We start from the raw sequence: 18,061 nt of genomic DNA, 5'->3' as shown, positions 1-18,061 counted from the left end.
TCCATTTGGATGTTCTTTTCACATAATTGTAATCCATGGGAACATAGAACTTGGTGTTCTAATTTTGTGATTTAACATTATTTTCTATGTTTTTCTCTGTGCTTCATAATTATTTTAATGGTTGAAAGACATCAAGTTGGTGTTCACACCATAGTTACTTAACAATTCTTGTTTGTAGTATAAGGGCTCGTTCCATTTTTCACTAGTATAAATAATTCTACTGTAAACGTTTTCATGCTTTTAAGATTTTTAGTTATATTTTAGGATAAATTTCCGAGAGTGGAATGCTTGAGTTAAAGGGTAGAAATCATTTTTGTTATTTTGTTGTTGTTGTTGCATTCTACCAGATTACACTGCAAAAAATTTGTAACAATATAATACATACATATCTGCTCCCCTATATCCTTATCAGCATTTTTTTCTAATTTAATGCACATAAAAGGAGGAATGAAAAGCCTGTATGCTAAGTGTATTACATGAATTACATATTTTTCCTCATGTAGTCTTCACCACAACTCTGTGAGGTAGATATTGTTCCCAGTTGACAGTGTAAGGACTGGGTGCCAGAGGCCCCATGGGTTACAGCCAGAGGACAAATACCAAAGATCAAGTCCTGGAAGATTGCCTAAGCTAGAGCTGGGATCAAACCAGGTCATTAAGAACTGATGCCAGGGGTAGGAGGGGAGGAAGGGACCAGATCAAAAAAAAGGACCATTCCCATTGTTGTCAAGTCGGTTCCTACTCATAGTGACCCTAAGGGACAGAGTAGAACTGCCCCATAGAGTTTCCAAGAAGCAGCTGGTGGGTTCAAACTGCCAACCTTTTGGTTAGCAGCCTTAGGTCTTAACCACTGTGCCAGGGCTCCAAAGAAAACAAGGACCCAGCAAAGCCTGAGCTAGGTTGGTTAAATGGGAGGTCCTTTGGATGAATTTTAGAACATACATTTTTTTAGTGACCTTTTTGTAAGATCCAGCAGGGCCTCTGTGGGTGGCCCAGGTTCATTTAAAGGGGCAAGAAGAGAATAGGCACTATGCTGTCCTCTTGATATTTTAGTTTTATCAATCATTTTTATGTTTAAAAAACACAGTTGCTGCACACGTGTGCATATTTGCGTGTAAATGTATGGAGAACCTGTGGAAAGATATGCATTGAACAGTAGGAGTTGGTATACCCGGGTATGTTATATGTCTGCATTGTTTGAATATTTATGTGAAATTTTTTTTTAAAGGAAAAATCCACAATTGCTAGAAATGGCTTTTCGTTCGTTTTTTCATTTATTCAACAAACATTTATTGAATGTCCACTATATACTAGGCAAGGATTTAGAGTTAGAAGAAGCCTCTACTCACAAGTTCATGGTCTAGTATAGTGTTTTTAAACTTCAGTTCACAGTCCTTTAGTGGGTTCTGAAATTAAAAATCAGTGGGTCGTATTGGATTATAACCCAAACTATAAAATAAATATCCATGAATCCATACAGATATAAATGATTAAATACATTAATAAAAGGGGGACAAGAGACAAATCTCCCATGCAGAAGAATTCCAGATAGTTTATGTCCGTACTCGAGATGGAACATATCTCCCAACGCTTAAATGTGGGCTGTACATAGTGACTTCCTTCTAAAGAGTACAGTATGGAATTAGGGCGGGGAAGAGGAGAATAACTTTACAGTGGAAAAACCTAACAAGCACTACCTTAGTCAGGTGATCATAGTCAGCATCAACAGTGATAAGCCAAGATGATAGTATATATCTGTGATGGTTGATTTTATGTTTCAGCTTGGCTAGGCTATGGTACCCAGTTGTTTGGTCAAACACTAGATGCTGTTATAAAAATTAAATGTTATCATTTCACATTACTGTGATACATTTGTCAAATCTAAGGAACCCATATCAGTTGGTCTTAAGTAAAGCAGATTACCCTCCATAATGTGGGTGGGCCTCATCCAATCAACTGAAGGCTTTAAGAGCAAAAAGGGAATGTTCTTTAGAGTCTATTCTGACTCCAGACTATAAATAGGCATTTTGCCAGAACTCTTTCACTCTTCACTGTTCCCACCACCTGACCTATAGATTCTGGGACACAAGACTTCAGGAATCTCCAGCCTGTCGTCTGACCTACAGATTTTGGACTTGCCAGCCCTCCACAATCACGTGAGCCAATTATTTAAAAATAAATCAATCTCTCTCTCTTTCTCTCTCTCTCTATATATTTATACACACACACATATAAAGAGGTCTCTATCTCTTACTGGATGTATTTCTTTAGAGAACCCTCACTAAGACGGTACCCTTGATATGATGTGATGAAAATGGAACTTTACCTCTGTGGTCTTCCTCCCAATACATGTAATCCCAGTCTAATCATGAAAAAAACGTCAGACAAACCTCAACATTCTATAAAATACCTAACTGGTACTTCTCAAAGCTATCACGGTCATCAAAAACAAGGAGAGTCTGACAAAGTGTCACAGACAAGAGGAGCCTAAGGAGACAAGATGACTAAATGTAATGTATTCTAGATGGGATCCTGGAACAGAAAAATGACATTAGGTAAAATCTAAGGAAATATGGATAGTATGGACTTTCGTTAATAATAATGTGTCAATATTAGTTCATTAATTATAATGAATATACCATACTAATATAGAGGAAACTGGATATGGGGTATATGGGAATTCTTAGTATTTTATGCATTTCAAAGTAAATTATAGACATCAGTACACTTTCCCCAAACACTTCAAAATGTTTATCATTAACTACAGTATTTGTTATAGTTCATTTACTTTTGATGTAAAATTTACATATAATAAAATTCATACATCTGTGTAACTCACATTCCTCACAACCAGCATTTTTTACAAATTGAAATACCATAGAAAATATTAGAGTACAGTCACATAATATAAGTTAGTATTGTTTTGTGAACTTCTGTTTCAGATATATGTGTACTTATGTACTGGGTCATAGTGTAAAATGCATCTCTTGCTGTCACAATAAAAGTGAAAAATCATTGGTCTGGTAGGAGAGCTCAACATGTAATCAAATAATAACTATGCTTATATAAGATGATAGGTTTTATAAGATACAGTGATAGGTTTAAAGAAAGGATAACCAGCTCTGTGTGAGAAGGGAAAGAGGGGATTGGGATGGGCAGGAAAGGATTCAATATGAGACATATAATCATAATAACAATGGCCAGCACTTGTAAAGCACTCACCGTGTGCCAATTGCCAAGTACTGTTCTAAGAATATTACTAACTCCTTTAATCCTCACAACAACCCCAGGATGTAGGTATGTACCATTATTATCCCCATTGTACAGGAAGCTGAGCACGAAGAGATTGAGTAACTTGCTCAGGGTCACATAGCTAGTAAGTAGTGGAGCCAAATGGTCAAGCTCCAGTTCCTGCTCATAGCTCTTATATTGTACTAGTACTATATGTTTTCCTAGTGGAAATTTGCTTTTTAACTTGGGGAATTTTATTTACATTACTCCTGTTGTTGTTGTTGTTATGTGCCATTGAGTTGGTTCCGACTCACAGCAACCCTATAGGATGAGTAGTACTGCCCCATAGGGTTTCCAAGGAGCTGCTGGTATATTTGAACTGCTGACCTTTTGGTTATCAGCCAAGCTCTTAACCACTGTGCCGCCTAAGGTAGGCAAAATTAAGTATGTTTTTGTCTGATGTTATCTTAATATATGTGTATGTGTATACACACATGCACACACTATATACCATATATGTGTTTTTTTCTTTCTACAATTATGGGGTACATAGAATCACGCATTTAGAATTAGAAGGGATGTTTGAAAAACCAAACCAGTTGTCACGGAGTCGATTCCAACTAATGGCGACCCCATGTGTTACAGAGTAGAACCCAATAGGATTTTCATGGCTATGACCTTTTGGAAGCAGATTGCCAGGCCTTTTCTTCTGAGGCACCTCTGGGTGGGTTCAAACCACCAACCTTTTGGTTAGTAGCCAAACGCTTAACCATTTAACCACCTAGGGACTCCTAGAAGGGATGTTAAACCCGTTGCCATTGAGTTCATTCCATCTCATAGCAACCCTATAGGACAGAGTAGAACTGCTCCATAGAGTTTCCAAGGCTGTAATCTTTACAGAAGCAGACTGCCACATCTTTCTCCCACAGAGCGGCTGGTGGGTTCAAACCACCGACCTTTTGGTTAACAGCTGGGTGCTTAACCACTGTACCTCCAGGGCTTCTAGAAGGGATATTAGCAATCATCAAATATCACTTTCATTTCTAGAAGTTGTATGCTCTGCTTTTATGCAGTGGTTTGTTTGGTATTTTCTAGATTAATTATATAGCAACATTAGAAAAGAGAATATTGACTTAATCATTCCCAAGGCTACCTGAAGCTGATGCTTATTAAGCTTAAATGAACATTTAGTAACACTAATACACTGAGTGAGGGAAACAGGCAATGTGAGGTATTAAATACAGCATTATATTATGAGTCAGGAGGCCCAAATTCAGGACTTCACTCTGCTTCTCTGATCGTCCATTTTCCCATCTGCAAAATGAAGGGCATGCACATCAAGGATGACAAATATAAGGTGCCTATGCTGCCACTCCTTTCTTCCTCACCCACGGCTGACATTGCTAATTGTTCATGGCTTCCTATCGCTCTGAATCCTGGAAGCAGCTCCAGAGTCCTCAACATAGCACTCAAGGCAGCCAGTACTTACAGTGGGCACCCAAGCTGAAAGTTGTTTTCTATCTTTGGATAAGACAATCTATAAAGACTCTTCCAGTTCTAACTCCCAGAAATACACCAACAGCAATGTGAAAGCTGTGCCCAATTCAATATGTATGTCAGTCTTTTCAGTCTGTCTTTCCTCTGGGCATTAACTTTACATCATGTAGGGTTCTGGGACATGAGTCTGTTCATATTCTGTGAATCCACCAACCTGACCAGTCTTGGCCTTTAAGACATGTCCTTAGGATAAAGCTAACCAGGAGGAAATTCTTGTTTGATTTCCTGGTCTAAGTTTACTTTCTTTTCTCTGGGGGTCTTCTAGATTCCCTGCGAGGGTGCCCTAGCACTCTTTGAGTCCTGCTTTCCCTCAGTGAAGCTTCCTTTCTTTATTCCTCCTAAGATTTTTCTTACACCTTCACTTAGGCTCTTGGGTGTGGTGGAATCGCCTAACTTCCTGGCCAGCAAAACATTTTCCCCAGCCCTGGGTGTTGTTGAATACCAAGAGTTTATAAATAGAGGAAGTTCATACCTGCTCCCTGACCACTCCCAGCGCTCGTCTAAGCATATTCCTCCTTACTGCCCTCCCTCAGTTTCATAATTGTTTGATCTCCCTCTTCTCTGATGACTAGTAACCAGGATGGGTGCCTAAAGCATTCATCTTCAGTTCTCAAACCTGTATTTTCTCTGAGTCTCGGCATTGTATGTTTTGGCGTTGTCTGTCTTATAGTAACAATAGTTTATAATTGTGCTTCTCCACTTAATTACCACTGTGGAATCCTACAGTAATAAATCGTGTAATTGTTATGAGCGTGCAAAAAGAAAGATGGATACAATTCTTTAGATGCCTTCAGCTACTCTTTTCAAAACTTGCATTCTAATAAGTATCAGCTCAACAAGTCCTTGTTGGTCATCCTTGCTCTTGAAGTCAGTGGGAAGGAATGCTGTGCTTCTGAGGTAGAAACCAATTTGATCCCTTGATGTACATCCCAATGGGCTATGTTTACATCTCATTTTACCACCTAAGGCAACCAGAGCATTTAAAAGCAAAGGTTCGGATATGGATGGCTTTGAGAAGACAATTTTTTACTCTTGCCTGGCAGGGTGAATCCAGGCTATAGGATTGTACTTTCCAACTATCATAACCTTTCTAACTATCATAAAGGTGGTTTTAAAATTACTGAAGCGGAATAAAAGAAAGGATGATAATCTGAACTTACTAGCCACCTGCCATCATTTGCTGGCAATACTTTATAAGGAGAATAAAAGCAGCATTTAATATCAAAAGATTAAGCACAAAGGGTATGTTGCATTCCCACCTACGGCAGTGAGTTTATCTTCCTGGAAAAGGGAGTGAATGACCACAGGCCCCTCCCATGGCACAGCTGTCATATCCCCAGCTGAGCTGGTCTACTACATCCTGTCTGCCCTGGGATTCTGCACCATGAATGAGCTGCAGCAACCCTAGGCCTTGCCAGACTGGGCCTGTGTATTAAGCAGCCTGGCTCTTTATAGCTGTTAGTGCTTGGAATTGTTGTGAGATAACCACCTGCCTGATAAAACTCAACGGCAACTGTTTTTTTCTAACTCTGTATTTCTGATGGGACATACAAGTCTACTGTTAAAAAATCCGTTGCCGTTAAGTTTATTCTGACTCACAGCGGCCCTATAGGACAGAGTAGGACTGCCCCATAGGGTTTCCAAGGCTGTAATCTTTATGGAAGCAGACTGCAATTCTTTCTCTCGTGGAGCGGCTGGTGGGTTTGAATCACAGACCTTGTGGTTAGCAGCCAAGCGCTTAACCACTGTGCCACCAGGGCTCCTTACCTGCCTGATAGGGTTTAGGAAATAAGAGATGAGCTGGGAGGGCAAAAATTATAATAATGTAAAACTTAGTCCCTGTAAATAATGTTACTGAATCGTACATGTAAAAATTGTTGAATAGACAACTGTTTTGTTATATATCTTTACCACAATTCATTTTTAAATTACATTACATAAACTCCTATTAAATAAATTATATTATAAACAAAGATAATATAAATACTCAAAACTCATCACTTTCTAATCGATATTACATTTTTATATTATCTATGCTCATAAGGGTATTTACACCATATTGTAAATAACCTATTACACCTGTTGCTGAAGCTTAAAGAGATTTCACATAAATTTAATTTGTACAAGGGTTAGGAATAGTTTAACAGTAGATTCCATATCATGTTTAATGACAATATATTTATTAAGGGGAAAAAAAACAAAGTCCAAGTATTATCCTATAATCTATTGTTTTTAATAGCATCAGGGAAGTAACAATGATAACAGCTTAGTCGTAAATCAACACTTACTATGGACCAGACCTTTTGCTAAGTGCTATTTGTATGTTGGAGCCCTGGTGGCGCAGTGGTTAAGAGCTCGGCTGATAACTAAAAGATCGGCAATTCGAATCCACCGGCCACTCCTTGGGAACCCTGCGGGGCAGTTCTATCTACTCTGTACTATAGGGTCACTATGAGTCAGAATCTACTTGACCATGGCAGGTTTCGGTTTGGTTTGTATGTTACCCCAGTTCACTCTCACACCTCAGAGGTACCCATCAAACTGTGGTTCAGAAACACCAAGCAAGTTAGAGGCACAGGGCAAGTACGTAGCAGAGCCAGAGCTGTCTTACCCAAGGCTAAGCTTTTAGCCAACGCATTCTCATATCCCCTCAAGCAAGCAAAATCCCCAAAGAAAAATCCTTGCTGGTTTCCAGCTTGACTTAGCTACTGAGCCCAGCACAGAGGTAGACCCTCTTTATGATCCAGTGTGCCCTGGCCTCTCTGTACTTTGCTGGGATTCTGATTAGTCACTGAACCATTCATACACACCAGGTCCAATTTTCCCATGCAATCTGCTTACCTCACTAGAGCTCAGTTTATCCACATGACACATGAGTAAAGGAGAGTCTCAACCCCACCCTGGAACAGGCATTGATGCCTCATCAAAATAGATAATGTTTTGTGCTCAAAGAGGCTTTGAAGTAAATGGAAGCCTGTAAGCCAGCCTCTGCCTGGTGTTCTGACAGCTGAGTCCTTTGCAAACTGATTCTTAGCAGACACCTTAAGACCTTGCTGAGATAGCTGCAAATGCTCACCTGGGCTGATCTAGCCTAGCCCTGCCATGACCTTCCTTTTTCAGTCTCCTAGGCAGCAGGTTGGAATCCCGGTGGCATAGTGGTTAAGGGCTCAGCTGCTAACCAAAAGATCAGCAGTTCACAGCCACCAGCTGCTTGTTGGAAACCCTATGGGGCAGTTCTACTCTGTCCTGTATGGTCGCTATGAGTCGGAACTAACTCGACGGCACCTAACAACAACAGGCAGCAGGTTGGGAAACTGATCCTTGTAACTGCAACTGCTGAAAATGGCAGATAACATTTGTGGGCAAGTAGAAAGTACTGTGTACATCAAAATCAGATTTTTAACAAGAATTCAGATCGATCTGTAGGCTATATTTACTCTATACCACTTTGTTTAGTCATTCCAGATGCAAATATAGAGTGTTTTATATTATCCAACTAGTGGTAGAGTGGCTTCTCCTGGAGAAAGTAAACAATCCCAGCAGTCTGTTTATTTTTAAGGCACCTTAGGGATCATCTTGAGTAGGGGTCAGGAGAATAACTAATGAAAATTTATGTTTATGTAGCTGTTACTTATTAAAACTTCATTTAGTTCATAGACGTGAAGACCAATGTTATCAGAGGATATTTTATTATTTATTTATTTTTATTTATTTTATTTTATTTATTTATTTATTTTATTTATTTATACTCTAGTGCATCAAACTCTATTGCTATTAAATATGATTTAATATGATTCTTTGGGAAATTTGATTTTGTCTTTCTGTTGTTCTTTTATCCTCCAGGTTCCGGTTACAACCACCTTTTGCCATAACTTTTAAACTATATTTGGAAAAGTATTGGCCAGGAAAAAAAATGATAAAATTTTTCCTCATGGTAAATAAACAAGGGCAGACCCGACTTTCTAAGTACTATGAACACTTGGAGATTAAGAAGCGCACACTTCTGGAATCAGAAGTCATAAAGAGCTGTCTCTCTCGATCTAATGAACAAGTAAGTTTCTGTTTCTCTTACCTCTGTTCAATTCAGCGGTGGCAGATCTGTTATTACTGAGTCTCAAGGGCCCTCATTTTCTTTAAGCTACGTATATTCTTTCAACAGCTATCAGGGAAAATAAGGAATGAAGTGAAATGAAGACTGAAGCATACCTGTCTTCACACTACCTTAAGGAAAATAAAAACAAGGAAATGTCTTGGGTTCTTAGGTCAGCATATTTGTCTCAATGCATCATGGAAGTGGCAGCTCAAATTTAGTCCCCCTCATAGATGTATCTTCTTTTTTATTCATATGAATTCAGCCTGTGGAACTCTTGCCAGTATCTGTAGCAAGTGGCTTTCTTTAAGCCAAAGGGTGAAGGTTAGATGACTGGTGTGAAGGCGAACACTCAAGACCCATTTTGTGCCAGAGGATAATTATATAATTCTCATGTAGTGTGCAATTTTTTTCCAGTTATCATTTTTATAAATATACAAGCAATGTAATATTGAACCTAGTGATTTCAAAACAAAACAACTTAATTTGAACTTGGCTTATTTTATTATGTAGATGGGAAAAATGGAAGTTAAAAATTCATATGAAACAACAAATCTGTCCTTTCTGCCAAAATAGAGGTTAAGTACAATCATTAAAATAATAATAAATGTGATTGTTTTAAGTCTCTTTTTTTTTTTTAAACAAAGAACTTTACATGGAAAATTACTTAATTCAGGTCCCAAACTCGAATCCACTGAGAATCACTTAACAACTGAGGTAAAAATAAGAAAGCTTGTTTAAGTCAGCCAGTAATTTTGTCAGTTCCCCATTTCACTGCATAGGTAGAGAGGCTGCCTGGGGAAACCACTACTGAGTCATGAAATATTAAGCTACATCAGTGCTCAGAATTTACGCACAGCAACTGTGTTTCCCTTGGCTTCTAAATTGATTTTCCAGTCGGAACATCTCAGAGTTCCTCTTTGAATTACAACTGACCTGCCATGGCACACATTGCCTGATGGTGTTTTCAAAAGGAAGCAGACGCAGTTAAGGGCTGTGCTAGTAGCCACAAAGCATAAGTAAAAGTCAACACACTCTTAGAAGCAATCCTGTTTGTATCTCTCTACAGAATGCAGGCACTCCACAATTTCAAACATCATTTTCACTGAAAGTTTAACATTTGAAATAAAAGCTTTAGAATGAATCTGCTGTTAGATATGTTTGAAGCATTCTAAATGATTTTAGATTTTAAAAGGAACCTGCTGGGCCTCTGGCATAATCAGGCACCAAAGCAGCACCATCTCAGCTTAGTTTTTATTTTATTCACAAAAGTGCTTTGATGCTTTTTAAAAAAATGTCAGAAAGTCCTGAGAGGCTTTGGAGAATGTTCCTTAGTTCTTTCAAATAGGTTGTCTTTCCTTGAAACATCCAACCAAGCAGAAATCACACTGGCTCCACGAATGGCTCTGTACTTATTACTTTGTCCTAATTTTAAGTAAGAGCCTCAGATCCCTCCGTTTTACAGACCATCAAATGGCTTTCCCACAGAAGAATTTCCATAGTCAAAACTTGCAGCTTCATCCCCAGGTGCATCCAGGCGCCCGAGAATAGTCTATCCCAGTACAAAAAGCCATAAAGTTCATGCTCAACTGCATTTAGTCAAACACAGCCAACGGTCCAAAGGAAGGGCTACACTGTGCCTTTGGCTCGCTGTCTGATTCCTGTCCACCCAATGCCTTCCCACTGCCCTTTGTACAGTGACTTTAGTACAGAGATGAATGAGAAGGGAGTTGTTTTATCCACAAGTCTGTGGTGGTAAGCTAGTTATTAATTCATATGAAGCAATGTTTACAATGAGAGATTTTGTCTAGCCTCTGCCACACAAAGGCCATCTGTAAATAATTTATAAAAGAAAGAATCTACATCAGTTCTTTCATCTGTCTAGAAAAGGAAATCAACAGTTTTTTTGAATATGTATGCTATGTGTATTTGCTTCCAAAAGAACCTAGGGAACGCAAAAAGAAGAAAATCTTTTTTATTGTGTTTGCTTATTTTCACATTGGAGAATCTTTAAAATGCTGATTATTTATTAGCCCTGCTTGCTGAGTTCCACACAGAGCTAAGCAAAGGAATGAGAGCAAGCACAGGTGGGAACCCGAGTAAACACTCTGACTCTTTTTCCAAGACCACTTCTCCCCCTCCCACTAGAGATGCTTCCATGTTGTGAGAAAAAGCCCAATAAAGGGAGTATAACATTTTAATGTTCTATATTTCTAGCAGGTACCCAAATCAGAAAGTAGAGATTAGGTATACCATTTTGAAGAGGTCTCTGGCAACCACAGGAACTAATATTTAATTGTGTTTTATCTAGTGCTCTTTCGTTGAATATAAGGACTTCAAGCTGATATATCGGCAGTATGCAGCTCTCTTCATTGTGGTTGGAGTTAATGACACTGAGGTGAGACAATAGACGAGCTTATGGAAAATGCAAGAACATTAAGGATAACAAGTGTGATTTCTATTCCTCTTTAAATTGACATTTTCTTCCTGTTTGCCTCCTTAAGCATGATCTTGACTCTTTTGAAGGATCTTGGTTTCTGATGAGGAGAGGGAAAGCTGTGTGGAGGAGAAATACCTAGAATATTTCTTGGATTAGGTGAGCAGCTGATGAAGGGGAGAAGCACAAAGCTGCAGACTGCCTTTCTCCATTAGAGGCAGTGCCAGCACCCTGCCATTGTGGTGCTGCACATGGGCAACTTAGACAAGTGCAGAGGCCAGTCAGTTGTGGCATTAAACATAGGCTGGCACACCAAAATGCCAGAGCAAGCTATATACAAGGGTAAGTCAAAAAGTATTGCTACTAGGGTTCCAGTTCATACATGCACAGATTTGTTTCAGACAAAACGTGTTTAAACGTGTCTCTGCAATCAGTGGATAGCTGCAGACAAGTTCTCTCAGTGACACAGTTGTCTTAGTCTCATTAGGGTGCCTTCCAAAAAAAAAAAGATACTGTTTGTGCCATGCAAAAAAATGATTTTGAGGTCAGGGCTAATATAAATTTTTAACAAAACTCAAGGGAACATCTTCTCAAGTCATTTGAAGCTTTGTAACAAGTTTGTGGGAGTGCTGTCCCACATAAAACAACAGTTTTTAGATGGATCAAGCGTTTTAAGGAAGGTCGGGAAGACCTCAAAGATGAGCCAAGAGAGGGAAGACCACTCAGAAGGTTATAGCGACTGATTTTTGGGATTGCAAAGGGGTAATCTTGATAGATTTTCTCACAAGACACGACGATCACGGGGGCTTATTATAAAGGAATTTTAAGAAAATCGAAAACTGCATTGGTGACAAAAAGGCCAGGAAAATTGCACCGAGGAATTTTTTCCATCACGACAATGCACCTGCTCATTCTTAGAGGGTGGCAAGGGCTGTCCTATGAGAATTTTGTTGGGAAACCTTACCCCATCCACCCTACAGCCCTGATCTTGCCCCTTCAGACTTCTTTTTGTTCCCAAAACTCAAAGAACATTTAAAAGCAACACAATTTGGGTCCCTCAAGGATGCCAAAACTGCCATTTTGACGTGGTATAAATCGAAGAGTGCAGAATTCTTCAGGGAAGGGTTAAAAAAAAAAAATCAAACAAAACCCATTGCCGTGGAGTGATTCTAACTCATAGTGACCCTGTAGTGACCCAATAGGACAGAGTAGAACTGCCCCATAGAGTTTCCAAGGAGCACCTGGTGGATTCAAACTGCTGACATTTTGGTTAGCAGCCGTAGCACTTAACCGCTATACCACAAGGGTTTCCCAGGGAATGGTTAGAGAGATGGAAATACTGCCTTCAGAAGTGTATAGACCTAGATGGAGGATATGTCCAGAAACAGTAGCTTCACATTTTGATATTTTTGTTTAATAAAGTTTCTATGATTTTGTAGCAGTACTTTTTAACTTACCCTCATATATGACTGCATCGTGATTATATCTCCTCAGATTTAGTTCACCTCTTCAGAAATATCAGTCCCAGATCAACAGCACATATAGTCATGGAATCCCTGAAAGGGTGTTTATGATCTCAAGTACTTTGAAACACCAACTGATTCTCTTTTATTCATGAACCAAACTTTAAGGTGGTTTCCCCATCTTGTTTCATAGATGGAAAAATGATGGCATGAAGAACATGAAAAATGGCTTAAGCCAGTTGGTGATGAAATCAGGGAGTACAGCTCAAAAATTAACACTAGACTCTAAGGTTTTAGTCCATCTTGATTCATTGTGGACTTAAAAAAATATTTTAGAAGTTAAAGTTTTCTACATTTCTCCCACTGATAAGTTTCTTTTAAACAAATGATCAATAGAACTATTCTGAATATTTGTGTCAGCGGAAGCTACTTTGCTCACATTTTCTGCTGACCAAGCCACATGCTCTGAAACCTAAGAGCTGACTGGGAAGCACTATGTCTAACGTATACACGGGCAATAAGAAAATTGATTGTACTCTTTTATTTTAGAACGAGATGGCTATTTATGAATTCATCCATAACTTTGTGGAAGTTCTAGATGAGTACTTCAGCCGAGTGGTAAGTGTAATGACTAAAAACTGACTTTCTTTCTCACTCCAATTTCTTAGGAAGTGGGCTTGTTGTATTGATATAAAGCTTAGTGTGTAGAAGTTAAAATCCAACTGATGCCAGATTTTCTTTACCTTTCCTTCTTGCTTATCCAAAGTGTTACAAACCAACTTATACCTTTGATCTTTATAAAGAGCCAGTTCTGGAAGACTAAGAACCTCTTATATTTCCTTTTTCTCCATTATGAGATTTTGCTATCTAATTATTCTCTCTTTTCCTCTTCCTTCTGCTTCCCCTGCTAAGATACCAGGACCCTTTTCACTTTATGAATCATTTCCATCCAAATCCTTGCTTTGAGGGTCAAAACCAACTCTCCTTACGGAACACTTGAGTTCCTTTTCAACAATTTTATTGCAATATAATTAACATACAATCTTAGTTATCTGCGCCGCTATAACAGAAATACCATAAGTGGGTGGCTTTAATAAACAGAAATTTATTTTCTCACAGTTTAGGAGGCTAGAAGTCTGAATTCAGGGTACCAGCTCTAGGGGAAGGCTTTCTCTGTCTGCTCTGGAGGAAGGTCCTTGACTCTTCTCTGAGCTTCTGCTCCCGGGCAGTCTTAATGTGGCTTGGCATCTCTCTTCTCCCATCTGTGTTTCCTTGCTTGCTTGTACTCTTTTATATCTCAAAAAAGATTGACTTAAGGCACACCCTACATTAATACCCCCTCTGATTAACATAACAAAGAAAACCCACTCCCAAATGTGATTATAACCATAGGTTTAGGGGTTAGGATTTACAACATCTTTTTTTGGGGGGACACAATTCAATCCATAACACATACCATACAATCCACCCATTTAAAGTACAGACAGTCCCCAGGTTTCGAATGAGATACATTCCTAAGCCTGTCTTTAAGTCAAATTTATAGGTAAGTCAGAACAGGTACATATTGCTCTTATTTAGCTTTACTTTAGTGCAAGAAAAGGCTCAAAGCCTTTTCAATGATTTAAAAGCTGTATCTGCAGCAAGCGAAGGTGATTGTGATGAAGAATTTGTTGTGAGTCGGGGTTGGTTCACACGTTTCAAAGGGAGGGCAAATTTACATAACATTAAAGGATGAGTACGAGTTGTCTGGAGGAGTTGTCTGGAGGTTCATAACCTGGGGACTTACTGTATCAATTCACTAGTTTTTAGTATTTACACAGACTTGTACAACCATCATCACAGTTTTAGGACATTTTCATCACCCCAAAAAGAAGCACCGTATCCATTTCCTCCCAACTCAGCCTGGGCTTAGATAGGTAACCACTGATCTACTTTCTGTCTCTATATATTTGCCTGTTCTAGACATTTCATATAGGTAGAATCATACAATATGATTATTTTGCTTCATATCATACATTCTGACATATTTCACTCCACATGTTTTCAAGATTCATCCACATTGTCGCACGTGTCAGTACTTCATTCCTTTTTCTTGCCTAATATTGTTTTCTATGGGTATACCACGTTTTGTTTATATATTTGTCAGTTGATGGGCATTTGGATTGTTTCCACTTTTTTGGTTATTATGAGTAGTGCTGTTATGAACATGTATACATATTTTTGTGTGTAAATATGTTTTCAGTTCTCTTGGGCATCTATTGAGGAGTGGAATTGCCAGATCATATGGCAAACTGTTTTCCAAAGTAGCTGTACCATTTTACATTCCTACCAGCAGTGTATGAGAGTTCCAATTTCTCCGTATCCTCTCCAACACTTGTTATTATCTGTCTTTATTATAGCCATCTAAGTGAGTATGAACGTGGTATCTCATTTTGGTTTTGATTTGCATTTCCCTGATACCGTATGATATGGAGCATCTTTTCATGTGCTTATTGGCCATCTATATATCTTCTTTGGAAAAATGTCTGTTCAAATCCTTTGCCCATTTTTAAGTTGTGTTATTTGGTTTTTCATTGTTATGTTGTAAAAATTCTTCATATATTCTGAATACAAGTCCCTTATCAGATACATGATTTGAGAATATTTTCTACTATTCAGTAGTTGTCTTTTCACTTTCTTGATGGTATGGTGTCTTTTGAAGCACAATAGTTTATAATTTTGATGAAGTACAATTTATTCATTTTTCTCTTTTGTTACTTATGTTTATGGTGTTGTGTTTAAAAAGGCTTTGCCTAACCCGAGGCCATGAAGATTGAGTCCTATGTTTTCTTCTAAGCGTTTTATAGTTTTAGCTCTTACAATTAGATTTTTGATACTTTTTTTTTTATTATTGTACTTCAGGTGAAGGCTTACAGAACAAGTAGTTTCTCATGAAACAGTAGTACACAGATTGTTTCATGACATTGGTTAACAACCCCACAACATGTCAGTCCTCTCCCTTCTTGACCTTTTTTTTTTTGGTGAAAATTTTAGATACATTTTAAGTTAATTTTTGTACATGATATGAGGTAGGAGGTCCAACTTCATTCTTTTGCATGTAGATATCCAGTTGTCCCAACACCATTTGTTGAAAAGACATTTCTTTCCTCATTGAATCGTCTTGGCACCCTTATAAAAAAATCAATTAGCTATAAATGTAAGAATTTATTCCTGGACTCTCAATTCTGTTCCATTGATCTATATGTTTATCTTTATGCTAGTACCATACTGTCTTGATTACAGTAGTAAGTTTGAAATCCAAGTGAAGGTGTTTTTCTTTACTACCGTAGTCCTTCCAGGCTTTGGTTGGACGCTCTTGAGAAGCAACAGTGGCACAAGCTGACTTCCCAAAATTGTTTGGTTTATTTTATTTTGTTTTAAATAGAAGAATTAGGAAGGAACTGTTTCCAAGCTTCTTTTTCCTGAGGCAGTTAGTGAAATCTGCTCCATAGTTGGTAATATTGAATGCACTAAAGCCTGCTAAATACACAGCTCATGTTAAGAAGTTATTTATCTTCAGTCAACTTCTAATGCCAGAAATGAAGTTTGGCAAACTCCTTCATGAGCATGTCTTCACTGTCTTGCTGCAATAGTTCTCATAGTATGGCTCCCAGACCTGGAAACTTGTTGGAAATGAAAATTCCAGGCTCAATCCCCAGATTATTGAATCAAAAACTCTGGTTAGTGGCCAAGCAATCTGTGATTTCATAAGCCTTACAGATGATTCTGATGCGTGGTTAAGTTTGAGAACCACTGCCTTGGTGCATAAGGAGCCCTGGTGGCACAGTGGTTAAAGCGATCGACTGCTAACTGAAAGCCTGGCAGTTCGAAACCACCAGCAGCTCCGCGGGAGAAAGATGTGGCAGTCTGCTTCTAGAGATTTACAGCCTTGGAAACCCTATGGGGTCACTATGAGTCGGAATCAACTAGATGGTAGTGGGTGGGGCCTTAGTGCATGAGGGTTGCTATCAGCCATTTCCTGATTCAGGCACTGGAGCTGGGAAGCTGCCTAATGGCCCGCAACATGGTATTTGCATGTAGCTATGGAGGGATTGGTGCCCTCCAAAGCTGAAAGAGGGCAAGAGGTCAGGCCATTCCAGAGATTGCCTTGAGAGGACTGGGAGCATTGAAACTGGTTTTAAAATCCATCTTTGTATTGATTGCTCGGTGTCAGCACTTTAGCCCATCACAGTCCATCAATTTTCTGCGGTGATAGAAATGTTCTATATATCTGCTGTCCAGTATGGTAGCCACTAGCCACATGTGGCTCTTGAAGTGTGGTTAGTGTAACTGAGGAATTGAATTTTTAATTTTATTTAATCTAAGTTAAATAGGCACATGTGGCTGGTGGTTGCTGTATAGCTCTAGCTCCTGCTTATCTCATGGTGGCCCCTCTGTTATTCAGACAGACTGGTTGCAAGTCAAGGTCTGTGATTCAGAGCTGGCCATAATTAGCCACTTTGAGGCAACACCCACAAAGAATATAATTTCCCAAAATAATGATGTCTTAAACCTGGAAGAATAAAAAGTGGGTACAAGCACTGTCATTGCTAAGTTTTTTTAAATTATTATTATTATATTTGGTAACTGAGAATAAGTGGCAGGTTGCTGAATTGTGGCTGTAATTCTAGGGAGAGAGTCAGTGACCACATAAACCACAGAAGTCAAGCTTAAAATTTAATTTAAACCAGGTGATTGTGCAGAACTTGGACAGTACTAAGAGATGGCCCGGTTTAGTATGACTGTAGCAGAAAGAAGAGGAGGAAGAGGGAAAGGAATACTGTTGTTGTTGTGTGCCGTTGAGTCGATTCTGACTCATAGTGATCCTGTAAGACAGTACAATTGCCCCATAGGGTTCCTCAGCCTGTAATCTTTACAGGAGTAAATTGCTAGGTCTTTTCTCCTGCAGAGCCATTGGTGAGTTCAAACTGCTGACCTTTCGGTTAGCAGCCTAGCGCTTAACCATTGTCCTTCCAGGGCTCCTGGATTTGCAGTTGGGTGGTTAAAATGCACCAACTCATCTTGGCATCAGAAGCTCTGATTGAAAGTTGTTCTTCTGCAAAGGAGTACTGTGGGGAGGAGAATAGGATCTGTCCCACTCCCAGAGAATGCCGTGTCATGTAAGATTTATTTTTAGGCCTGTGAGTTTTAAACATTCTTTCTGGGGCTATTTTTGAGCTTAGAGAGTTTTGGAATCTTAAATTTGGAGATTACGCTCATGCTGTCTGGGCTGACAGAAGCATC

The 18,061-nt window shown here is 38.9% G+C and overlaps 1 protein-coding gene across 3 annotated transcripts in view; it reads left to right on the top strand.

Annotated features, from left to right (window-relative positions):
* The window catches only part of AP4S1 (adaptor related protein complex 4 subunit sigma 1), a 49,502-nt gene that overhangs the window by 17,854 nt on the left and 13,587 nt on the right, over positions 1-18,061 (top strand). For 2 of the 3 annotated variants that reach the window (XM_023731496.1, XM_004376535.2), the window contains exons 2-4: positions 8,632-8,839; positions 11,190-11,276; positions 13,328-13,396. In XM_023731496.1, coding sequence (XP_023587264.1) covers positions 8,702-8,839; positions 11,190-11,276; positions 13,328-13,396 — 294 coding nt within the window. In that variant the 5' untranslated portion in view covers positions 8,632-8,701. Of the gene's footprint in view, positions 1-2,075; positions 2,157-8,631; positions 8,840-11,189; positions 11,277-13,327; positions 13,397-18,061 lie in introns of all 3 variants that reach the window. The other variant, XM_023731495.1, reaches the window with a different exon arrangement.

Source organism: Trichechus manatus, unplaced genomic scaffold, assembly GCF_000243295.1.
Source record: "Trichechus manatus latirostris isolate Lorelei unplaced genomic scaffold, TriManLat1.0 scaffold00043, whole genome shotgun sequence".
Lineage (NCBI taxonomy): Eukaryota > Metazoa > Chordata > Mammalia > Sirenia > Trichechidae > Trichechus > Trichechus manatus.
Note: the sequence above shows the minus strand (reverse complement) of the source record. Positions and strands in the feature narration are given on the sequence as shown.